Genomic DNA, 26143 nt, shown 5'->3' with positions numbered 1-26143 from the left:
TAAAGTATTGTAAGAAAACCAGCATTTTATTTCCGTTTGCGCAGTCACCCTGATTAAACCTCAAAGAGACAGGATACTGAATGAAACTTCACTTGACCTTTGTACTTTTCATGTGTTCAGCACTGTACTTCAGTTAACTAAAACAGTTTACTGGTTTAAATATAAAACATCAAACACAACTTAACTTTCCCTGCACACGTGGTATTCAGTGCTTAGAATTACTTTGTAAAACCATGGTGCATAGAAGACCTTTTTGCAAATCTGCAAAAACTACAACACACCAAAAAAAAAAAAAAAAAAAAAAAAAAGAAAGAAAGAAAGACCCCAAAGACTCAGACCAATTCATAATATACAGCAAGACTTGGAAACTGTTATTTACCAAGTCAATATTTTTGGAGCAACTAAGATTACTGAGCCAGATTAACAAATATTGTATATTAGAATAGGAAAAATAATACACTGTCAAAGGGTTTTTCAACATACTGCTGTAGATATTTGATGTGTCTACCCATGCAGACAGATATTATTTTTTCCCACTATGTACTTTGATATAAGATATACAATATTTGGAGGAAAACCTAATTACCTTAAAAACAATTAACCTATTCCTCCATTTGTCCGTTTTAATTTTATCTTAGAGTAACATGTTTACCTGACATAACAGAAGTATTTAGAAAAAAAATTGTTTTCTTTTCTTTATGACTTCTCCATATGAAAAGTAATTAAATTTATTTGGTGCAGTATTTTATCCTCATTAAAATGAAAATGTCCTATAATAACTGCAAAAGACAATCTAATCTCAAGCAAATCTTTTAGAACAAATAAAACGTTTGTTTAAGATTTTAAAGTTTAACTTTTCAACTTTAGCTTGGGTGTGGAGCCCGTAATGAGTTGAGGGGAAAAAAAACAGAAATAAAAGCTTTGTGGTAAAGAAAAAAACAAACAAACCTGAAAGTATTTTTCAACAATATCACTTCCCCTGACTGTATAACCGGCTTCCTCAAATTCACATAACCTATGTTAGAGATAAGTTTTGTACTTTGTCAGTCTCACAGTTTTCAGTTCTACTGAATAATGCAATTCAATATCATACAATTGATTAAAAAAAGGATTTATAAATGCGACGCATACTTTATATCAAGAAAAACATTTGTGCGTACATTTTTTTAATTGTTTTTCTCACTGGCATTAAATATTTGTTTAAATTAAAAGTGATCTGTAAAAAAGATACTAAAAGATATTCGTTTAGTCATAAATAGAAAAAAACAGAAGCAGAAGAAGAAAAAAGGAAGAGGACAAACGGATATTTTTTTTACGTCGTCACTTCCTACCCAGGCTCCGCTGGATCACGTGATGCAGTATTAGCTCGTTGACTCTGCTATGTTTGTCGTTTGTGTTAACGTTTAAGAAATGCTAAATTTTTCGCTTGTAGTGGGTTCTTGTCATGTTAGGATGCCCTGCAGCTCTCTGGAGACCCGCTTTTATCGACACTGGCTGAGGAGTTTGACGGTAAAAACGCCCGCTGTTGGCCTACTCATCACGTGACCAGCATGCGGCTGAGCGTTTGATAAAAGATGGCGTGAGCGCGCGGCGGAGCGGAGAGGACAACACATCTGAAATACGGAGCACCGCCGACCGAGACACATCGCGGTTGTTAAACTGCCAGGCAAGTCTATTTTAACTCCCAGACTGTTGTTAAGACCCCCTTATCCTTCTGACAACACCAGCTTGTCGCTACGTGGTGACACGTCACGGTAATATAGAATTGTTTCCCCCCGTTTTAAGCTTAGTGTTGCTAATGCTAGCAACCAACAGCAATGACAGTGCGTGAGAGCACCATCAACAACATCTCAGCAATGCGAGTGCAGTTAGCTTAGCAGACTGGAGAGGTTTGGTAAGGACGCATTGTGACAAATGGTTAACGGTGGTGTTTTGTAAACTAAATTTTAAGCCCATCTAAGCTTTCTTGTACCTTTTAAAACCAACTCGACAAGTTTAAGAAGCACAGACGTAACGAGCTAGCTTACAAGTCGTTGCGTTTAAACGTTAACATCATGTACGCTGTTACCAAAGTTTGAGAGTCGTTATAGAAGTAAACATGCAGTTATTACATATTATATAGGGTTTATTTTCGCTTTTACGAGGTGGCCTACTACAAGGTAGGCATAACGTCAGGAACAACTGACATTTATGAGAACATCAAGTCTCCCAGTCGACCGTTAGTTAACATTCAGCGGTTGTTTTATCACCTTCTGTGATATTAAATGCCCATTGTATGTCACATTCGAAGTTGTCTCAACTCTATTGTAAAAGAATTGAGAAAGTCTAAAGTCATTGTCATAAATATGAAACCATCTGCGTTAGCTTTCGGTTATTATGCTGCCTTCACGTGCTCCTCGGAGTTCCCATGTGGGGAGGTTCTGTGTGTTGACGAGCTCAAAGTCGTGATGTGTAAACAGCTTCGATGGAACAAGAAACTTAGATAAACGCAGGGGTAAGCTGCCGATCAACAAGTGCAAAAAGTCTGAGCTGACTTTAAATTTAAATCTAAAGTCAGGTAAGCCAGCCAGCTATAAAATATTAAATATAATTACGTAAATCACGGTAAGCTAGTCAAAATAAAGCCAAAGCGTTCTTATCACCATCGTGCAACACGGCTCAAATTCTTAACTCATCCCTTAACTTTCTACGCTGCTAAGTTAGCTTTTACTTTAATTGTCACAGGTGGATGCGAAATTTTCCGATTGTTTCCACACCCCCTGAATGCAGGGTTAAGCAAGCTAGCATGGCTAGCTAAGCTGTGTCACCCTGATCAAACCGGGCCAGTTTAGCTGGTCTGAAAGCTTCAAGTCAAAGGTTAGCATGTGCAAATTGACCGTGCTGAAAAATGAACCAGAACAGCTAAAATACTGTCCTGTCATACATTGAGTGCATTTTTTTAGAAATAAATAATTATTAACCAGCGGCGCTAACTTGTAGACGAGGGTGGCTACATTCAGAGGCACCAGGAAGCTTCACGTACCTAGGGAGGGCATTGCTAACACGTGTCTTGTTTTGGGTGACTTTGGAACAAGTCTGTAGCCTGACCCGAAGTGCAAACATTGCTCCCATTTAATTTTTCTTTTGTTGGGATTGATTTTTTTAATTAAAGTTGCTTCCTGTGGTTAGAATTACATGTTATTGTTCCATTTACACATTCTGGATGTGTAATGTACACAGAAATGTCCCACGGTGGACATAACTTTACCTGTGTCTTTTATTTGCACCATGGAAAGATGTACTTAAAAACTGTGGATGAAATGTCTTCACTCCTTTATTTTTCACTGAAACTGGGCTGTGACTTTTTGTTGCAATCTGTTTTGGATAACACGCATGTGTGTTGTACTAATGTTTATACAGTTTTGTAAACAGATCTTTTTATGCTGACATTTCTACTGATGTATCTATTTGATATAAAAGCTGATATTGGCATAAGAATGTTTTAAACATATTAACACTGATGTGCTTATTACGATGCCACTTCTGCATCATAATTAATATTTACATAGCTAGGTCTCTTGAGAATTAATCCTTTTGTTTTGGCAGGATAATTAGTCTAAATAGATTGGACATGAAATGTAACAGACTTCCAGTATTCCCAGGAAAGATTTTTTTTGTGCATAAATGCAGTTTAAATTCTGTCAACTGAAACTCTGACTATGAATGTTTGCTGACTACCTTGTTTTTCCATGAAAAGACAAGACTGAGACGAGCTAAAAAACAGATCTTGGATTATTAAAAACTAAAAGTAAGTTTAGCTTTTGTCAAGGAAACAAAATCCAGACTCAAATGTTAGTGCTGGACATAAAAATACATGCTATTTCTCCACTGTGCAATGAAGGTCTAATTTTTTTTCCAGTATATTTTGTATGTAGAAATGACTAAAATGAAACCAAAACTAAAAAGAAAGTTATTCTAAAGACAAAGACTGAAACTAAATGGAAAGTAGCTGCTGAAATAAAATCTGCTTAAATAGGGGGCTAATATTGTAAAACATTGGGCCAACAAGTCTTTATTTACAGAATATGTTATAAAATAAAATAAGAGGGACATGGAAACATAGAGGGTACTTGTCTTTTTTTTTTTTTCTTAAAATGTGATGTAAAACATTTTGTGACAGTCAAAATTAATGTCAGTCATGTTTCTATTGAAAACTATATCTTTTAATAAACATGTTTTTTACATTTTGCACTTTTTCTATTTTTTTTTTCGTGTTGATTCACGAATAAGCAACACTGTACATAAAATGACAAGCATAAACATTTGTGTTGCAGATGGATCCGGGACAGGATTTGCTTCTTGCCGCCCTCAGTGAGAGTGGCATTTGCCCAAATGACATCGGTTTGTTTGATGCGGAATCTCAGGATGTTGCACAAGCCTCTTCAACACAGCAAGTAAGATGATATTTCTTCTTATCTAATGAATCATTAGAGATTTTTAAACATTTTCATAGCCTATTATCTATGTTTTGGGTCTGTTTCTCTTCTAGTCTATCTCCATCAATTCCCTGGATGTTGGCATGGCGACAGAGTCAGTGGAAGTTGTTCGGGCTGAGCCTCCAGCTCCAGTCCCAATAGTTACTATCAGGGTGAGATCACAGAACATTAGATTGCTTTATTAATAATTGAAGACACTTAGTTGGGGTGCAGCTCACATTTTTTTGTGGTGTCTATTAAAATATTTTTCTCTCTGCTCTCAACAGCACAAACCTCAGCCATCAACCACCACGTTTGTCTTAAATCAGCTGAATCAGTTGCCATCACTTGGTGGTGTTGTGACCAAACCATCAGCTACAAACAACATCAAACACACCATAACTGTCACCAAGGTGGTTCATGTCACTAACTCAGCCCTGCGTGGTTCACCCATCCCCTCCACCACAAGCATCCCCCCTTCGGTGTCCACAGTTGTGCCTTCTAACAGAGATCAGGTATGCTTTTAGAAACATTGTTTTTTATGCCCAATCTTTGACTCTATAAGGAACAACACAGAAAAATCATTTGGTTTATTCTACTGCCCTAAGGTTGTTTACTTTTGTTTTTTTTTTTTTGTTTTTTTTTGTTTTTTTTTAGCAGATTCAGCTAAAAGATCTTCTAAGGACTAGCAGTGTAAAGAGCACAGGCCTAAAAGGCAACAGCCTGATGGAGCTTATGAAGCTAAAGCCTCCACCTGACATTGCCACACCTGTGGCCACAGCAGCCGCAACAGGTAAGTGATTGTTTTATTTAATTTGGATCTTTAACTTGCTTTTCTTTTGTACCCATTGGGCTTTTTACCTTGCAAAATGTGATATGTTTCAAATCACCATACCTGAATGAGTTTATATGAAGGCTGTATATGAAAATAATGACATAGCATTCTGAAGCATTAATCAGTCTTCATCGTAGTTGCTGATATTTTTGATGCTAAGTTAAGATACTTACTGTGTTGTAGCATTTGCTAGATTGAAAACTTGACATTCAGTTACCCCCTCAGAGCTCTGAAACTTTCAAATGAGCATTTGTCAGTACTTGAGAAACTGAACTAACTTGCCTGGTTTTGTTTCTCTTGGTGTTTCAGCAGAAACCAACAATGGCTTCAAGAGGGAAGTTTTGGGTAAAGATGCTGCCAGGATCTGGATAAATGACAACATTAAAATGCAAAACTTCACACATTCACTGGTAAGCACTACAACATTGACTTGAGGAGATGAAGACAAATCCAATGGTCAGTTAAGGCACCATTAGTTCGTTTGAATCAAATATGGAAAGGTTCAGTTCATGCTTCAAAGCAGAATGATGTCACAAAGCTTTATGTGTCACATGTATGTATACTCTCTTTCTTCAGAAACCTCCAGGAATAAAAGAGGAGGAAGAGCCTGAGGAGGAAGAAGAGGAAGAGTTGGGTCATGCAGAGACTTATGCAGAGTACATGCCAATGAAATGTGAGTAAGGCCTGTTGTGTTTAAAACAATAGTATAGGAGAAAAACTGTTTTACAATCCAGTTAACAACATATGCGAAGAAATAGTCTGAAACATGCCTACCTTGGCTTATCTGGATAACACCGATGTATACCAAATGGTTAAGAGTAGCCATATTTATTCAGGAGTGTTCTATAAATCTAACCAACCTCTGAAAACAAATGAGAAACAGTGCTATGATCAGGCTAATTGAAACAGTTAATTGCTTGATCCACTGACAGTCAGTTTGTCCCTGCAGTAAAAGTTGGCCTGCGGCATCCAGACCCTGTTGTGGAGACCAGTTCCCTGTCTAGTGTTAGCCCCCCTGATGTGTGGTACAGGCTGTCCATCCCAGAAGAAGCCATCGATCGAGGCTGCCTGTCTGCACTGCAGCTGGAAGCCATCACGTATTCAGCTCAGGTAAGCAGCATTTGGGTTTAGTTCAGTAGTTGACAAACAGTAATAATCAACAGTTATAGGAGTGGGAAAAAGATCATTCAAAATAACTTAAAGGAAAAAAACTCAATGCATCTTTAAAATAATGTTTTATAGACTGTACTATATCGTACCGTATTACTCTTTTTAATAAAGTTGATTCTGCCAAAGTGAAAAGGAGGCGGACTCACTGTAAACGAAATCTACAAATGGTTATAAATGAAGTTATTTTACCATACCTTAAGTGTATCGGTTTGAAAGACAAGGTTTGGTTGTTTTAATTGACTGTTAATTTGCCTCCATGTATTACAGCAACACGAGACGTTCCTCCCCAGTGGCGACCGTGCTGCCTATCTGATCGGTGATGGAGCCGGTGTGGGAAAAGGCCGAACCATTGCAGGGATAATCTATGAGAACTACCTTTTAGGCAGGAAGAGATCACTTTGGTGAATACCTCATTACATTATTTTCAAACAAAAGTTTAAAATTTAAGTTTTCAGTCAATCATAAATACTCATTTTTCTGTATATCATCTTCTGTTGTTCAGGTTTAGTGTCTCAAATGACCTGAAGTACGATGCTGAGAGGGATTTAAGGGATATTGGAGCCAAAAACATCCAGGTTCACTCGCTCAACAAGGTGTGAAACTTTAACTTTATGCAACCAGTTTGTGCATTTATGTTTTATCAAATTGTGACTCACTTGTTCTTTGTACTTCTAGTTCAAATACGGCAAAATTTCCTCCAAACACAATGGGAGTGTGAAGAAAGGAGTCATATTTGCCACCTACTCTTCGCTGATTGGTGAGAGCCAATCAGAAGGAAAGTATAAGACCCGGTTTCAGCAGCTTCTTCACTGGTGTGGAGAGGACTTTGACGGAGTTGTATCCTTTTCAGAGAACCTAGCATTAGTACATAAAGGTCTTGGTAAGATAGAATTTTTTTTTTTTCCTGAGTTATACCTATTCGATAAAATTGAGTTAGAAGAACCTCTTCAGCTGTGTTTTTCCTGCAAGAACTTTCCCCAAGGAACCTTTCTAAAATCTGGTATGTGTAGTGACTACAGGTACCGGGCTTTAGATTCCTGGGATTTAATTTCCCGCCTTAAAAGGCCCTGTTTGGGGGCTGTAGTTTAAAAATAGTTGGGTTTGAGCTTGTAGAGCTTAACATTTCTAACTGATAGATTATGAAGGATTCTGTAGTCCAACTTCTAAAGAAAGATTTGCTCTTGTTGGCTGCTTTTTTGCTTGCTATGTTGTCACATTAGTGATTATCAATACAGACAACCTGAGTCTTTTCCATGCCTGCTTTTGTTGCAGTTTTGTGAAATCATTGCTTTCCCTCACCATGTGTTGCCATCAGTTTGTCACACATTTTCAAAATGATTTGCCAGATCTTTGTAGGTCTTTAGGTGGGGGTTGAATTGCAGACAGATGGCTGATATAGTTGCCAGAATCACATTTAAAGGAACACTTTCTCTCTCAGAATGTAGATCCAGGGATTAAAAATTGCAGCTATTTGGGTAGAAACAAAACCATATACTGGTTCAGTTACAGTTTTCAAAAATGTGGTTTGTTCCTTGACCGAATGTCTTCAGATTGTCTTTGATGAATGTCACAAAGCCAAAAATGTTTGTCCAGTCGGATCATCCAAACCTACAAAAACTGGGCTCGCTGTGTTGGAACTGCAGAACAAACTCCCAAAGGCTCGAGTTGTTTATGCAAGTGCTACAGGTAAGAAACAAAGATACTTGCTTTTAATACTTTGGCAGTCAGTTGTAAATATGTGGCCAGTTGGTTAGAAAATATCTTCTAACCTGAAATTGCAATTCTCCTCTCTAGGTGCCTCTGAACCGCGAAATATGGCTTATATGAACCGCCTGGGTATCTGGGGACACAAAACACCCTTTAGAGAGTTTGGCAACTTCATTCAAGCTGTTGAGCGCAGGTGAGTTTCTCTCTTTTCAGATGATGTTGGCAAAAGAAAGAGGTATCACTTGGCTTGACAGTTGACCAATCATTAATGTCCTTTGCTTTACCCTCAATTTCAGAGGCGTGGGTGCCATGGAAATAGTGGCTATGGACATGAAACTGAGGGGGATGTACATTGCAAGGCAGTTGAGTTTCACAGGTGTCACCTTTAAGATCGAGGAGGTTCCCCTGAGTAACAAATACATCAACATGTACAACAAGTCAGTGCGACTGGTAAGCCTAAGAATTAAGCGTTTAGATTTGTTTACCAAGCTTGTTCTTTTCTTTGCTCTTTCGGTTGGTAAAAAATATTTCTTCTCCTGCCTCTCCCAGTGGGTGACAGCACGTGAGAAGTTCCAGCAGGCTGCAAACCTGATGGAGGCAGAGCAACGCATGAAGAAGTCGATGTGGGGCCAGTTCTGGTCCGCTCACCAGAGGTTCTTTAAGTACCTCTGCATCGCATCCAAAGTCCACCGAGTAGTCCAGTTGGCCAGAGAGGAGGTCCAGAATGGAAAGGTTAGATAGCTTGTTAAAAATAACAAGGCTGAAGGCTGCATGACTAATTGATCAAGAATCTAAGTTTTTAAGTTTTATCAAATTTACTGGGATAAAATTCTATGGAAAACACACACCGTTCCTCTTTTAACCAGCCTGAACTACTGACAACACACTGCTGTGAGAAGCAGGGGAGTTACATTGGAATTTTGGAAGCTTTCAAGTCTACTAAAATTCAGACACATTCTTCTAGTTTAATTCTGTTTTCATTCTATGCCAGCTCGGTAGAAAGGTCTGGCTTCACCAATTAAGTTTCAACACACAAAAAGTACAAGGTTGTTAGGCGTTAAATCCACTGCAAATATTAAGCTATTGATGCAGCGGTGGCTTACATGCATAACAGTGTCAGAGGGAAATTTGTTTCTGTGTAACACTTGAATTTATAGAGGTGACCCCTGGGGCTGTAATGATTGCACCCCTGCAAAAATAAAATCTAAATTATTTAAGATGTTATCAACAAACCTGTTTTGATTGTTAGTGATACAGAGGTGGTGTAATCTTAAAAATGAAGGGAGATATCTGTTTAAAGAATAGTCTACAGCAGTGATCATTGACTGGTGGCCCAGGGGTCATATCTAGCCCCCAAAAGATTATTACATTTAGAAAATGTTAGGAGGAGAAACAGGGTTCCTGCAGATCCACAAAAAGTCTTTAAGTCTGTCATTGTACTTTTGAAATTTAAGGCCATTAAAAAGTCTTACTTTTAATTTCAAGAGGTCTTTCATTTTAGAAGGCAGATTGGCAAATACATGTCTAATTTTTCCTAGCCAAATTCAGTTTTAATCTTTTTTTTTTTTGCATTTATGCTTTAAGCATTTAAGCATTTAAGATATAAAGGAAATAGCATTCCATTTTTTTATTGATTATATATTTTGCCTTTGTAACTAAATTTACAACATAGTTGAATCATTAATATTTATAAGAATGCAGGTAATGAAGTGGAGGATGCTCAGTTTTGTTCAAGTTATATAAGCCTTGCACTGTTGTCCAACACTAGTCTACTTCTCTAACCTGTGGATTATTATGTTTCCCACCTTAACCTTTTTACAAAAACACTGTTCTCCTTTTCAAATGTTACTGTTGAGTCATCTCAGCATACCTGCTAAAAATGTTATGAATATCCCTATATGTTATATTGATTCAATAGAGGCCATAAATTCTCAAATTTGGGGATTTGTGACCAGAAACTTCTTGGCCCTATACCTTTTGACTTTTCATAAAACTGGCAGTAAATCAGAAAATTCAGTCTTGGTCCAGAATATTAAGAATCGCACATTTCTTTAATTTTTTTCTTTGTAAAAGTGCTACTCATTTTTCTCAGCTCAGATCTTTCAAAGTCCTTACAGTCTTAAATTAGATCTTTTAAAACAGTGGTTCTCAAACTGGGGTCCAGGGACCTCTGGGTGTCCCTGAAATAATTCATATTAAATTATTCAAGTAATGCCATGTAATTAAAAATCAAATAAATACACAGAGGGACCACGGCACCATAAAACAACCATACTTAACCAATAACTCCAACACAGTTCAGCTTTGGGCCAATAAAAACTCAGATATGATTGTGAGATAACACGTAAATGTACCGCTCGCCAAGCATAAAAAGAACCACAAGAGAAAGCACAGAGGGCTTCTTATTTGGCTGCTCAAAGGATCACAAAAAGTAAGAAGCCACACTCAGCTGGACAAGAGCTTGTATTTAGGTTGAAGAGTTTAAAATACAGCATCTAGGAGTACGAATGGCAGTAATGTTTAATCAGGGTGAGGGTTATGTGTGGGTCTTTGGACAATTTTATGTTCTGTAAGGGGTTTGTTTTAAAAAGTGTAGGATCACTGAATAAAGATATTTTGGTATCTTTGGTATCTTTTGTCTCAAATTAACCCCAAAACGATCAAGATTTAAATAGTTTTATCAGTAATTACTCGATATTCGAACCATTTGATTAGAAATGGACCTGTCAGCTATTATAAGTTAATGGGATGCATGATTAACATGTACTTATCAGTCCAGTCTCAATTGAATCTGCAGTTTTCTGTGTGAACTTTTCACTTCAGGCTCTTGGAGAGTGAGATTTTCCTGCCTGAGAATCAAAACAGAAGATCTATTTTCTTTATTTCCCTCCACCGCCAAACCTATGGCAGTCCTAGAAATATGTAGCTAAGATATTGTGATTGTAAGAAAAAAAAATGTCTACACGCACATCCAAACCTAGGTGGGCAGGTGCTGAGCCGAAGAAGAGACTGATAAAGGACAGAATGACGTCTCGCACACTGCAGGGCTCAAAAAACACAACAATTTATTGCACCAACGTGACGTTTCAGAGTTGCTCTACAACTTGTTTTTCTGTCCTTTATAAGATATCGAGATTGCCCATTGGTGATAGGGACTGATCTCTTTGTTGATGCTTAAAAATAACTTACATTGTAAAAGAAAATACTAATACAATAATGTTATTTGGACCAACATATTCTAATTTAGTTCATTTTGAGGTCTAGCTCCTAAAGTGGCTGTCTAGACAAAATCTGGCCCCTGGTCTACAACCTCTTGTGGGACTGGAATAAAAGAAATTAAAAAAATATACCTAATAATAATAAACCTGGCAGACTTAATACGCTGAAGCTGAAGCATTAAATAAAGTTTGATTTACTTGTTCTTGTTGTGTTACTTTTATAAGTGTTATATCTTTAAATGTGTTGACATTTTTTAAAACACTGAAGCTCAGTGGCATCTTCAGTCCAAGTGTCTAAACTACTGAGGTGTCTCCTCTGCAGTGTGTCGTCATCGGTCTTCAGTCCACTGGAGAGGCGAGAACTCTCGAGGCCTTGGAAGAAGGAGGAGGCGAGCTCAATGACTTTGTGTCAACAGCAAAGTAAGCATCTGAGGAACTAAATCTCATTTTGAACCTGTAGACTGTACTGTATGTCCCTGTGTTAAAATATTGTTTATTGTTGTAGAGGTGTGCTGCAGTCTCTGATTGAGAAGCACTTTCCAGCTCCTGACAGACAGAAGCTTTATAGCCTGCTGGGTATCGACCTCTCAGCCAAGAAAACTCCCTCTCCCAGTGAGACTGCAGCAAAACCAGAGCCGAAGGGCAAGAAGAGGAAAGGTAATAAACAAATCAAGCTTGAAGTTAATTGAATAACATCCCAGTAAATGGTAGAATCATTTACATATCTTTGATCATCTTTCCAGGTCCAGAGGTGAAAAAGCAGCCGAAGAAGAAGCAGCGTAAGCATGGAGGTTTATCAGGATCCAGCTCGGACGAGAGCCAGTCAGAGGAATCGGACAGAGATTCAGGGAAAGACTGCGACAGTGACGACAGCTTCAAATCTGTCAGCTCAGGGGACGAGGACGATGACTTCAACCCATTCAGAGATGAGTCCAATGATGACGAGGAAGATGGTGAGACATGTGAGGAACATTAAATGGAAATGATTTTCAATTAACTACAGTAATCACAGAAAAATCTTCCTCTGCCCCAGATCCATGGCTCATCAGAAAAGAACCAAAGAAAGGGAAAGAAAAGAAGAAGAAAAAGAGGAGGAAGAGTATCGATCCAGACTCCATTCAAAGTGCCTTGTTAGCTTCAGGGCTGGGCTCCACCAGGCCTGCGTTTTCTGCCCAGGTTAACCCCCCCAGCACACCTGCAACAGGTAAGCAATAAGTCACAGACTTGCTGCATTCTCAATAATCCTCTACTGGATTAATGAATGTTTTGTCCCTGCTTGTTCAAAAGTCAAAGCGGAGAGTCAGGACAGCTGCGTAACAAGTCAAGACGCAGTGGAGCACGCCCAGCAAATGAAGAGAAACTTGCTGGAAAAGCTGGAGGAGCTGGCTGAGGATCTGCCTCCCAACACTTTGGACGAGCTCATTGATGAGCTGGGGGGACCAGAAAATGTGGCTGAGGTAGAATATCATAGCGTTGTGTATTTTTCTTTCTTGGTTTATTTTTTTACCTTTAGATTTTTGGTTACCTTTAAGTTTTTTGTCTAATCTCCAACAAATCATTCATCACCTGTTCTCCAGATGACTGGCCGTAAAGGTCGTGTGGTCAGTAACGATGACGGCAGCATCACCTATGAATCCCGCTCTGAGCTGGATGTACCAGTGGAAATCCTCAACCTCACAGAGAAGCAGAGATTCATGGATGGAGAGAAGGTAAACACAAATGTGAATCATCGCTTTTAGGGGCTGGATCAACATTTGGGCCCTGTACACAAAAAGTTTTCAGGTAAAACGCAAAACTTTTGTAGCGTTTTGGGTGCCTGAAAACTGAACAGTTTGGAAATGAGCTCCAGAGTGAAAAGTTTTCAGAGCACCGCCATCTCCATGTAGACGGGCAAAATTGACACTTTCTGAAAACACGTGCACTATGGTAGCAGTCAATTGCCACGTGCAGTGTTGCAGCAGTCTGATACGAGCCATCGCAGCTCAAATCAAGCAGTCTGGTGTAGTCGCTTGTGATTCAGCTTGTCAAGTTTAGTTTAGTTTTTTTGGTTCATTTGACAGGGGCCATGCAGAACAAAACCGTTCAGCCAGAGTTGGCTATAAAGCTCATTTAAATCTGTGGCAGGAAGATGTAAAAAAATGTACAGTATGAATGATAAATCACAGATAGCTGTTTTTTTTTAGAAGGTTGCAAACTAATTAATGTGAAAAGGGGAGGGCTGTAAATGCCAATTTTGTTGGATAAAGTCGTGCTATTAATTTTGGAAGTTATATTCCATCTATCTTGTTTTTTTTTTTTCACTGATCATCATGATATTAACTTGTCCTCAACATCGTCCATCGTAGCGCAGCAGTGAAGTTTCACGACACATTTGAACACAAAAATGCTTTGCTAGCTCAGTCTTGTTATTATGAAGATATCTGGGAGTGATTAATTTTCCACAAACAAATTAAGCTCCTTAAGCCTTTAATAAAATGCAGCACTTCCTGCTTATAAGCGCAGCTGGAAAAAGGAGAGCCTTTTCAGAACAATATTTTCTATTTTCCCTTTTTAAAATATATCTGCCTCTTGGAAATGATTTATCCTATATCTTAAAGTTTTAACACAGAAATTTCAGCCTGTGGACTTTCTTTTGAAGCTGACGGGGGAGACAGGACTGAAGCTTTCGTGTTAAGGTTGAAGAAGATAATTATAATCACTTCTGATCTGACCTTTATCCGATGCTATTTGCACAGTAAACAGTACAGTACTTGCATGCTAATGCAAGCACAAGGGGTGTAATTGGAGTGTAGTTGTGAAGTAAAACTTAATCCAAAAGTCCGCAAACTCCACTTTTTCATTTAAGTAATGTTTTTTCCTGTTTTACAGAACATTGCCATCATCTCGGAAGCTGCCAGCTCAGGTATTTCCCTGCAGGCTGATCGTCGGGTGAAGAACCAGCGGCGGAGAGTCCACATGACACTGGAGCTGCCATGGAGTGCAGACAGAGCCATACAGCAGTTTGGTCAGTTGATACTAACCCTCTGTTTTTCAGTGTACCCTCCTGTGTAGACATAGGGCCAGTTTCTCTAGCCATGACTGTGGAATAACATGTTCCCTATAAAATGTTCTGTTTTTTGTTTAACAGGGAGAACTCATCGGTCAAACCAGGTCACAGCTCCAGAATACGTTTTCCTCATTTCAGAGCTTGCAGGAGAGCAGAGATTTGCGTCCATCGTTGCCAAAAGATTAGAAAGCTTGGTATGGACTAATTGGATGTATAATCATGATTCTTGTACTGTTTTTGAAGAAAGATTTGAAGAGTTTTAAACGTACATGACTCATTAATTGCGTGTGTCACATTTTTGTAACAGGGTGCTCTAACACATGGAGACAGAAGAGCAACAGAAACCAGAGATCTCAGCAGGTTTAATTTTGACAACAAGGTAAACACTTGAAGCTTTTTTTCTCAGATGTTTTCCTGTTGTCTTAAATCAGTTTTAACTCTTTCATGTTCATCTTTGCTGCAGTACGGTAGAAGCGCTTTGGAAATTGTGATGAAGTCCATTGTAAAGCTTGATTCTCCATTAGTGTCTCCACCTGCTGACTTCAAAGGAGATTTCTTCAAAGGTACCACTTACACCTTGTAGATTTTTCTAAAGCTATATTTAAATATTTTTTATGTGCTAAGTAATAATTACACAATTCTTTTGCAGAAATTCAGGGTGGATTGATAGGTGTGGGACTCATAAACATCGAGGACAGATCTGGAGCATTATCACTGGACAAAGGTGATTTTAAGATAGTTCATAACAACAACTAAGTATCTTCATGTTAAATCTGATGGCTGTGTACAGTTTCAGAAATATTTACCTGAATCTTATGCATGTTACTGCAGACTACAACAACATTGGAAAGTTCCTGAACCGTATTTTGGGCATGGAAGTCCAGCAGCAGAATGCTTTGTTCCAGTACTTCTCTGACACTCTGGGAGCCGTTATACAGGAGGCCAAGAAGAACGGCAGATATGACATGGGCATTCTCGGTAAGATTCTCATTATTCATCCTTTCCAACAGATAATTACAAGAACTAGGGCAGAAAGGATTTTTTTCATATCAAATCATTCAAAACACTATGTATAATGAAAAATCAGTTGTACGTAATCTCCCTGAATGTTTGATTTGAGAGCCTCGTTGGACCTGAAATGTTGTAAATATGAGTAAAAATGTCTCTGTCCTCCGTTAGATCTGGGCTCCGGGGATGAAAAGGTGAAGAAAGTGGACTGCAGGAAATTCCTCACACCAGGCTACACTACATCAGGACATGTGGAGCTCTACACGGTACGCTCTTCATAATATTAATCAGTAGTTTAAGGCATTGGTTCCCAACCTTGGGTACAGGCACCCCAGTGGGTTATCTCAGGGAGTGTGCAGGGCTTTGTCTGCTCAGACACCGTCATAATTAGATGTACATTTATTGTTTAAAGCCAAAATTAGAAACATAATGTATGACAGTGAATTAGGGTCATCACAAAAGATTTTAAATATAGAGGATCTTTTCAGAAAAAAATTGAGTTGGTTTTTTTTTTTGTTTTTTTTTTTAGAAAAATTATACATTTTTGGCATGATAAAGATGGATATTTACAAGCAACCAAACTTAGTATTTCAGAGGAAATTCATGGGAAAAAACACGTTCAAGTTTAAAAAGTCATACATTTTTACATTTCATAGATTTAAAGAGATGCAGTATTTTTAATTTGCAACATTTAAAGTTGTAAATTCAAAAGAAACAAAACTGAAAGCAGTGGTTTGATAGTCCCAGTTTACAGAAATGTCTCTTATAAGTATAGATAATTATTAAAATGTGATAACTCTAGGCTACTGTCACAAGTTTTTTCTTATTGATTAGTCCCAATAAAAAAGTATAATTTGATTAGGCTCTCAACTGTAATACTAGGAAGGCAAACAGCTTTATCTGCTGTGATTTTTCTTCTATGCAGTTGGCTATTTTGACTTTATAAGCTCAAAAATTCCAAGTCTTGGTTCACGTATTTATCCATAGTTTAAAGTAAAAAAAAAAAAATTATGTTGATTACAGACTGTTTGAACTTGAAAATGTTAACGTTTTCTCTTAGAAATCAGAGATCCTCTTTATCATTTTGTCTTTTAGAGGTGTAGTAAGGACCCTTTAAATAAGAAATAGGCCCGTTATGTTGTAATTTTTTCAGTTAAAGCAATTAAAATTGTTTCACATGGGGGCTGGGTGGCTTAGCTTTTCTTGGATCTGTGTAAGGAGGGTCTCATGGAAAAATACCAAGGTTTTACAAAGCACTTTGACATGTGCAGTGAAAAACAGAAGAACAAAGCAACAAAACCCAAACAAAAGACAGCAGAACAAATGACACCCAATAACAACAGAGCCCACATGGTTCAAGAAGCTGAACAAAAACCTGACCAAGACAATAATCCAACAACTTCATAAGACTTCAAGAATGCAGATATCATAAGATACTAGGCAAACTAAGACACCAGGAGGGTAAAGACAGTAAAATGGGATAAGAGAAATAGAATAGTGAAATGAATAAGTATAATGACAAAAGTATAAAAAAGGAAACAGATGGAGATCCACGCATTATAGAGAGGAAGGAAATAAAAATTGAAAATAGCCCAGAGGGCAATACAATAAATTCAGGCTAATAGGGAATAAAGCAAGTTAAAAAATAAGGAAATTAGATATCCTAAAAACTTAAATGGAGTGTATCTAATAAGATGTAGCCACATAAGAAGACAACATCACATAAAAGCAAGTCTGTAAAGAATCAGTTTTAAGAAGTGATTTTTAATAAAAGAGGATGATTCTACACGCCTTATCTCCTTGGGTATGTCTTTCAAAGTGGAGCAGCCCTGATGCAAAACGCTTGGTCACCTTTAGTTTTGAGCCTCGACTTACGAACAACCAGGAAGCCCACACCTGAGGATCTGAGGGTGCGGGCTGGCTCATAGAGGATCAGTAATAGTATAGTTAGATTGAGATGGCTTTACCTGACTTTGCACCTGTCTTTTGCTACAGGTGAGTGTGGAGAGGGGGATGTCATGGGAGGAAGCGACGCACGTATGGGCAGAGCAGAACGGACCAGATGACGGCTTCTATGTACAGGTGAGGAAAGCTTTTAGAGTGGCTTCTTTGGCATATTTAGAAATCTTGTTTTTATAATTTCAAAATGTGGATAACAATGATCTATCTTTGAATTGAAGGAAGCCGTTGATATTGCTCATGTATTAAAGTCTAAAATTTTGTTTTTAGAGTGTCTCAGGCAGAAACATCCCAAGATTCACGAAGGAATTAGAGTTATTGAACAGTCTTTTACAATGAAATATAGTTTTTAGCCCCTTCATGCCACACACGTGATCATGTGAGTCGAATTGAGTAGTAAGAATGCAGGGACACTGCCAAAATCTGACTAGAAGAGTACAGTTTATGAAAAACTTGATAAACACACTACTGTTGTGAAAGAAGACAACAGTCTCAAAGGCTCAGTGTTCCTGCCTGTGTGTCTTAAAATTTCAAGTCATCCCAGTGCAGCTGCCAAGTTTAATGTATTCTAATATCTTTTTTCAGATGAGGAACAACAAGAAAACGGCCATCCTGGTCAAAGAGGTGAACACTAAGAAGAGGCTCTTCCTGGTCTACAGGCCAAATACGGGTAAACAGCTCAAACTGGAGACCTACAGCGACATCAAGAAGAAATTTAAAAAGGTTAAACGATGTTCTTTTATACAAACGTCTAAGGTGTACACTTTGATTTCTGTGCTGAGTTATGACCTTTTCCTTTTCACCTTGTTAGGTCTTGTCAGAGGATGCCAAGCAGCACTGGACAGATCAGTACATGTCTTCTGCTAAAATCTGTTCTCATGCATACTGGTAAGTGCTAAAAATATCTCTGCCAAAGGTTAAAGCAGATGATATTCTATACTTGTTTAAAAATTCATCACAGCCTGAAGTTTGTCCTTTATTTGTAGACATGGAGCTTCACACTTGTCAATAAGCATAAATCAGTGAGCATCCCTGTTTGTTACATCAGCTAAAAATGACAGAAACAAGCTGTTTAAAATATCCTCAGCTTTCAAAATGTACATCTTTGTATGTGGGACATTTTTGTAAACTAAATATTTTTAGAAGTAGCTGTTGTCCATGAGAAAATACAGAATACCATCATCTTCAACCTAAATCCAATGCTGAATTGCACCAGTCTCTGTATACGTGGATGAAGGATCAGTTTTCTCTCATATTTATTTTTCTTTTGATACTGTGTTCACAGGCGTGGGAACTGTAAGAAAGCCTCAGTGGGTCTACAGTGTGAGATTGGTCTTCGGTGCAGGACGTTTTACGTTCTGTGCGGCTCGGTGCTCAGTGTGTGGAACGAGGTGGAAGGCGTCCTCACGCCAGTCAGTGGAACCAATGTGAAGGTGCAGATAGTCCGGCTCAGAACAGAAGATGGACAGAGGATAGTCGGTAAGCTGAAGAATTACGACTGTTTAAAGGAATAGTCTGGCATGTTGGGGAAATAAGCTGCCTTGCTTTATTGAAAGAACCATCAAATCCTCAACTTAACCTTTAAGAAAGAAGATACATTTGTCTCGCTAGATCTTGCCTGATTTGTATCAGCAGAACTGTCTGTTTAACTGAATAATGCTTTCTCTGGCCTGCAAAAAGTAGTTGTTTGTGCTTTTGTGCCTGATTGTGAGCTGTTGAGTGACATTATAAACTCAGACTGGGATGGTTTTAACATCAGAGGATGTTGGAGGAGACTGTTCAATCACCGGTTAACCGCAGCTTAACCCAAAAATTTTGGGACATTTAAGCTAAATCAAATTCACAGTGACTACAGCAACTCCAGTTAGAAGCTTGTTGTTAAACCATTGGCAGCAAAAACTGATAACTCTATTTGAATTTAGATCATGGCACCCTTTCAGTCAAATGTGATTTTTACTCAGATTACTCTGGAACTCAAGATTTTCCAACCTTAAAATATAACCCACAATAATCAGGCAAATCAGGAGAACAGAAAACTGCTAGATGAGCTGATTTGGTTGAATTGTACATTTATCCTTTTTAGACTGAATTGCTTGGATCTGCAGATGTTTTGGAAAAACACTTGAACTAAGAGTTTAGTAAATAGAAAAATTTATACCACTCATTTCTGTCCACTTAGAATCCACCAAAAGCTAATGCGAGATGTAAGTTGGTTTGCTTTGAATTGAATATTTAAATTTTTGACTATTCATGATGTATTTTTTGTTTAATCCATAAAAACATATTCTTATTAAATATGAAGGATAACTATTGGTACTGTGAAATTATTGGCATATTTTGCAAATATTTTTTTTATAGAATTCTATTATCTCAATAATATAATATTAACTGATAAACTCTCCAATGATAAAGGCATTAATTTACTCCTCACTAGACTACACATTCGGAAACAGTAGGTGGCGTCGCTGTACATGGCCCTGCATTAACCCTAAAGGAAGAAGAAGAAGCCTTCGAGACCACAGTGTAGACTAAACATGCCTTTACTAGTCTTTACTAAAATGTGCTCCTCAACAAACTCATAGGAAGATGGAACTATCATCAGTCATCATCCTAACGACACACTATTAACCGAATATAAAATGGCAGTTGCAGCTAGTATAAGGACCAAGCTGGAGCAGAGTACATCTACAGCAGGCATTTGAAAACAGAAAGTTTGTCAGAGACAGCCAAAAAGGCAAAGCTATTAATGACTGAATCAGTCTCTCAATCTGCCACTACTTTTTAGGCGTGGTCCTGCCTGCTCTGTTTAATGTGGTTTCCATCACAGTCTGATCAATAACATCAGTTTACCCACAGACAAAAACTTTATTTTTGATGTAGGATGCGCTTAACATTTTTCCTCTCTGTTAAGACTTGTGTCAGTGCCTATTTTTTTCTTTAAATGAAAAACACTAGCTCTCTTTAAGTTTTCAGTAAAAGTAACAGATGCCTCAGAACCTCTTTATCTATTAAGCATGACAGCATATTTAATGTACATATTGATGTTTTTCATCTGCAGACAAATCATCAACAGGCTCTTAACTCCTTGATTTTTAATGTAGGATTGCACTCTACCTTTTCTTTTAATTATCTGTATTTTAATAGGGAAACACGCCTGATTGGACAGATGTCAGCTAAATTCTTGTTTTGTTGATTTAAATGTCAGATTTGACAGTTTGTCAAGACATTTACCACGACAAAAGTAAAGAAAAACTGCTTTAAAACCAGAGTATGTGGGTTCTTAGTTTGTGATGGACTTTTTGGTGCAGAAATGTTCTAGTTGAAGTAAAAAAAAAACAAAATGCAGCTGTAAAGTCAGAACTTTTCTTTGCTTTTTGATGTAAACACAAGTGAAGTTGATTGTAAATGGGTTATAAATATCACTGCACACTATATATCGACCGATCTTACTATTGAAAAAAAAGAAATCTGTACTTATTGTTTATCAGCTATCAGAAGTTGGAAATTATAAGTTAAAAAGAATACTTATTGTGCATCACTAATTAATATATTGGATTGTTGGAAGGTTTCTATGAAGTTGTCATATTTGTGACAAAGTTATTAGTGGTATGGTTCTTCTCATGTTTTCGTCCAGAAAGAAAACTTTCAAGGAACATTCGTTCCTACAATACATGTTCTAAGTCTTTAAACTGTCACTCTAACAGGCTGATTGTTGTTTCTTACCCAGGACTGATCATTCCAGCCAACTGTGTGTCTCCGTTAATCAACAAGCTGTCAACGTCAGACCAGTCCCAGCAGCTCGCTGTGCAGGAGCAGCAAAAACGGCAGCAGCTCCATCCCCAGAGTCTCAGTCATGCACCCAACACATAGTCCAAGGTGGACCAGTCCCATCTCCAACTCCCCTTGAGTCCACGTCCCAGTCTGAAGGGATCTGACTCATCAGTCTCTGTCTCTGCACTGCAGGCTCCAGAACTACTGTCCCTGTTCTGCACCCTCATGCACCCTCACCACCACCAACTCCCGATGTCTCTGAGGGCCCGAGCTGTCCCACTGAACCGTGGCGACGCTTGGATGTGAAGCAGTGGTTTGTACAGAGAAAAGATTTCAGGGTTTTTTTCTTCTTTGTTTTTTTTAATCTCCAGAGACTCCTTTCATCTCAAGAGATTTGACAGGTGATGTTTTGTCCTCTGACATTCAGAGTGAAAAGTTTGTGATATATTGATGGAGTCAGAACATAGAGGGCATGTTGGCTTGTGGCTGTTGAATCATCCACTCCTCCTCTACTTAAAGCTGATTGGTTCAGACTAACTGGTATGAAGCAAATGCTTTTTTTTCTTTTCCATAAGAAAATCTACCTTAATTAACTCAAAATGGGCATTTAATGTTAAACTACAATTGCATATTTAAATGTATAATAGAAACCATCACTCCTCAGACATTCAGCACTAATGTTTAGAAGCATTTGTTTAGTTGACGTAGAAGAAAATGCAGAAAAAGTCCAGGAATCAAACTGTCTGATTCTCTGTTGTATCAGCTCTTTTCTTTCCAGGATCCACCTGCATCGTATTCTCTGACCAGCCTTTGTTTGTTTCTGCTTTGTCCTTTTTTTCTCAAACTAAATCAAAGCTCCATGGTTTGTTTTGTAGAAAAAGTCAGTTTCTTTCTTTATTGAGTGTGTTTACATGGACTTGGGTATTGTGGTTATGAGTGTGATACTGTGTTAACATGCCCACAGAGACACCAGGATTTTCTTATCCCTGCAGACATTAGAAATACTAGTATCTTTGTTTTTGATTACTGCATTGTATCTGAACAGGTGTCTGTGATGCTGAAATTCTTTTTAATCTGAGAAAAATGAGGCTACTGTGAATTATTTTGGGCTTACCACTAATAAAAGCCGACATCACATTTAAGATAAAGTAGATAGTTTATTCTGTCTCCAGAATAAACTACACTCGCGTTTTATTAGTGACTGAAACTATTAAACCGTTGACTTTACCAAACATATGAAATGAGCACATTTAGACACATTTTAACACCGCTGCAGCTCAGACACAGCAGCCTACTGTAGCTCTCTTTCTCTCTGGACAGAAGCAGACCAGCTGTGTCTGCGCCACACGTCCAACATAGTATCTATCGAGTATCTAAATAGTTTAATCAAAGGTGCGCCTGTGCAGGTTGTCTGCTCTGTAGCTCGATTTCTTTCAGAGTCCTCAAGGTAGCAAAACTGGGTTTCTCAAAACCGGGGTACTAAAACATCCCGTTTTCTGATAACATGCACAAACAGAAACTGGGATACTCAAGTCCATGTAAACACGGTCATTGTTGGTTGTTTTTCGACAGCCGTTGGGCACAAATGTACAGGGTTTTTGCAGTTATTTCAGCTGGTATCACAGGTTAAATATTTCATCATCTAAAATAAAAAAAGAAAATCCAGAATTGGCACGAAATCAACCTGTCATGATGACAAAGACAGGTTTTTTCTGGTCTTTATTTCTGTTTATCAGAGAGGCAGTTGGAAAATGGGGTTGTCTCAGTGCACATTTGTTGACCTGATTGTTTATTTAAACCTTTAAAAAAAAAAAGCACTATTGAGAATATCAGATTGGCAAATGATTTTGTTTTTTTGTTACAATTTATTTTTTCAGTGCGTGACAATAAAAATTGCCTGAAACCATAAAAATGGCAGCAATAATTGGCTGAATATTTGGCTAACGCCCTATGAAAAAAAAATTTGGTGGGGAGGATTTCATACTAGGAAATGGTAAGAGACGGGTGTCATTTTCTATATTGTCCTTTAACTCTTTTGAAGCCCTGTTAAGACCTGTCCTCCTGAACCCAAGTTTAGATAAATCAGTTGTGAGCACAGGAAAAGTCAAAGGCTAGAAATAAACATTAGTATCAACTAAAACTAAAATGAATGATGAATGACTGAGGAAGTGTGATGACCACCATCTTTGTAATTTTTCAGACAGCTTTCAGAGCTCTGCTCAGATGTACATTTTTTTGTTTTATTTTGTATAATTTTTAGAACAACACTGCTCAGGGGTTAAACTGACACAGAGACCCTCTTAAGTATCTGAAATGCATGACCATAACTCAAACTCTCCTCCTATACCTCCTTACTCAGTGATGTTACTCTGTGGCTGTGGTTAGCTGTGATGCAAACATGTCTCTCTGATCCCTCTGCTGTCTTGAGCCCAGCTGTAATTAAAAAGGATGATTGCTTCTGTTTAAAAAGTGTACTTTCCTGTTCTCAGTCGTTTGCTAGATCAGGGGACAGAGTGAAGGAAAGTGAGCGTGTAGTCCCTTAAGCTCAGATTTCAGATTTGGATGTATGTTCAAATACATTGCTGACCTGTGGATTAGCTCGTGCTAAGATGTGTTCACCCTCCTCTGTATGCGAGTCTTCAAAAACAGGTGCCGTCTTTGTACCATATCATTTTTACACTTTGTAAAGCTTAAATTCTTCTTACAGCACATGTCATTGTCTCCAAAAACCTCTGCATTCTGGTCACATCTTTTACGTTGAATAACCACCATTTTACTATGGCAACTTCCTGTTTTTATTTTGTCATGATGTGGTTTAATTGCATTTGAGTGCAAGAGACTGGCTCTACCCTGAAGTTAGAACACTTGAAAGACTTTTGTTTCCCTCACATTACTGCACGAGTTGCACTACTGACAAAGAGTTGTACAAAAATTCAACAGGATCTGTAAATAAATGAGTGTAATGCTCAATAAAGCTTGTTATACTTCTACTTTGTATTTTTTATATCCATGCATATATCAACTGTATTTTGTAGAGAAAAGTCAGAATTTAATTATGGCAAACAAGTTATTTTTGCTTCTTATAGCTCATCACTAGATTTTATGTATATTTTGTTTTTAAACCTTTTTGTCTATCATGGCATGTAAATGGGCATGTACGCCCCTTTTATAACCCCCTTTAAATCATGCTCTGTACTCCTGAAAGTCTCAATCACCCTGAGAAGATGTATGTGAAATATAAGGGTCCAAATCAAACAGAATGTAATCTGCTGTCACTTCCACAGACTCGGTTAAATGTCCAATGCCCAGAGCCGGCCCTGCCTGTCAGAAGATGTGGAAATGCAGCGGTTAGCTGTGGTTGTGATTTATTTTGAAGAGCTCTTCTCCTCAGGTGATACCCTTTACCTAAACCAGTGGTTCACAACTGATCTAGTTTCAGGACCTACAACCTGCTGCATAAGCAACCCAGATTTCTGAAAATTTTCAACAAGTCAGTTTTATATAACAATGAATACTGAAATTTGTATCTAATATGGAACAAAATGTGATCAAACAAATAGGACAAGCATGCCATTATAGAAACCCTAGCCTGATATGCATGCATATAATGTATTTTATTCTGTTTCCAATGGTAAATGTGAATTTTCAGAGATGTTAAGGAACTAAAACTAAATATGGAAACCATTTTTTTCTCAGGTTTAGCTCTCAAAAAACAAATAAAATGTACTTGTTACCATGGAAACACAAGGTTAATGAAAGTGTATGAATGTATTTGGGCTTTGGCCTTCCATACGTCACTTACTTTTAACCAGTTTTTTTCAAGACCCACCTAAAATGGCGTCATGACCCACTTTTGGATCCCAACCCACCAGTTGATTACCACTGACCTAAACCAAACATGTCTGGTTATTTCATGTAATTGGTGATCTTAATCTGAATGCTGTATATATGACAGGTAAAGTCTGGGTCTGTTCTGTGAATGCTTAGGATTTCAAAGGTAAAACCTGCCTTAACAAAACTCTGGGGCATCCATACTGAGCTTCAGTGTTTTACAGTAAAGGTTTCTGTATTTTAGAAAATGTGAAATGATTTGTTTATCATACAGCGTGACACAATAGTATATGGTGTGGTGCTGCAATTCAGATTTGATACAACACTCAAAAATTCCCATGGCTAAATTTCAAATTTTAGAAAATGAAATCAAAAATCAGTCCCAAACCTTGCCCAGCCATGTACAGCCATGCAATGGAGATATTAAACATTTTAAAAAGGATGTAAATCAACTTCAATTAGAAAGCAATTCATTGGCCTGTTATAAGTAATTTTAACATTTCAGCACTCAACAAATTGACATTAGTCACTAAAAGTTGTCTGATTTTTTTGTCTGTTAGAATAAAAAGAAACAGATTATAATACAGTTTTATCAAAACATTCTCAAACTAATACAAACACCATGCACAAAACACCCTAGGCATTAGAGGTTGAATGCAACTAATTACATTTACTCAAATTATTGTTATTCTGTATTTTTTAAGAAATTAAGTGATTTGGTTTATGAAATAAAGTTCTTTAAGGACGTGTTTTGCACGGCTTTCAAGATTAATGGCATTAATTGCAATCAAGCCACAATATGTGCATTAATGTTTTTTGTTTTTTTTTAATTGCACTCAATTGCAGGCTTTATTGCCACTTTCCAAAAACTTTAGTCAAGCCAGGTCAGCATCAAAGTCCACCACTACTCCTTAAGGTCTTAATTCACTGTAAAAACCTCACAGACCGCTCAGTGGACAAGTTTATTATCATTAACCTTTTTACTATTCACTTATTTCCTTTTCAGTCCATGACAAGTTCCTTTTTTATAGTAAAGTTCATGTTAAAATCTTTAATCCACATATAAAAAGACTGTGAGTCTCTCCCTTAATTTAAGACAGTAGAAAAATCCAAAATTACACAAACTAGATTCAAATGCAAAATC

General features: G+C 37.7%; 1 protein-coding gene across 6 annotated transcripts; it reads left to right on the top strand.

The window, feature by feature from the left end:
• The first annotated feature begins 1342 nt into the window (after positions 1-1342).
• On the top strand, positions 1343-24158 carry sbno1 (strawberry notch homolog 1 (Drosophila)). 6 transcript variants are annotated; one of them, XM_041810557.1, is made up of 34 exons: positions 1343-1666; positions 4314-4433; positions 4529-4627; positions 4742-4969; positions 5112-5247; positions 5599-5699; positions 5866-5962; positions 6239-6399; positions 6727-6860; positions 6962-7052; positions 7135-7296; positions 8010-8145; positions 8254-8359; positions 8463-8616; positions 8716-8898; positions 11707-11804; positions 11890-12041; positions 12128-12337; positions 12418-12588; positions 12672-12841; positions 12962-13093; positions 14253-14388; positions 14512-14624; positions 14738-14809; positions 14894-14993; positions 15080-15154; positions 15262-15408; positions 15610-15704; positions 17434-17520; positions 17983-18120; positions 18209-18285; positions 18683-18876; positions 21125-21273; positions 21361-24158. In XM_041810557.1, exons 2-33 carry the CDS (start codon positions 4314-4316, stop codon positions 21265-21267), a joined length of 4218 nt encoding a protein of 1405 aa, XP_041666491.1. In that variant the 5' UTR covers positions 1343-1666; the 3' UTR covers positions 21268-21273; positions 21361-24158. The 6 variants fall into 6 exon arrangements, with proteins under 6 accessions (XP_041666491.1, XP_041666495.1, XP_041666493.1 ...); XM_041810561.1 differs by having other exon boundaries at positions 5115-5247; positions 5602-5699; positions 21125-24158; XM_041810559.1 differs by having other exon boundaries at positions 5115-5247; positions 21125-24158.
• The last annotated feature ends 1985 nt before the right edge of the window (positions 24159-26143 follow it).

Source organism: Cheilinus undulatus, linkage group 17 (genome assembly GCF_018320785.1).
Source record: "Cheilinus undulatus linkage group 17, ASM1832078v1, whole genome shotgun sequence".
Lineage (NCBI taxonomy): Eukaryota > Metazoa > Chordata > Actinopteri > Labriformes > Labridae > Cheilinus > Cheilinus undulatus.
The sequence above is the reverse complement of the archived record's forward strand: the minus strand, read 5'-3'. Positions and strand labels throughout refer to the sequence as shown.

Bases quoted from the DNA above. Each gene is read 5' to 3' on its own strand.
- sbno1 (XM_041810557.1), top strand. From the start codon at position 4,314: ATGGATCCGGGACAGGATTTGCTTCTTGCCGCCCTCAGTGAGAGTGGC. The intron at 8,617-8,715 runs GTAAGCCTAAGA...TGCCTCTCCCAG, and splicing joins ACAACAAGTCAGTGCGACTG to TGGGTGACAGCACGTGAGAA. The intron at 17,521-17,982 runs GTGAGGAAAGCT...ATCTTTTTTCAG, and splicing joins ATGACGGCTTCTATGTACAG to ATGAGGAACAACAAGAAAAC.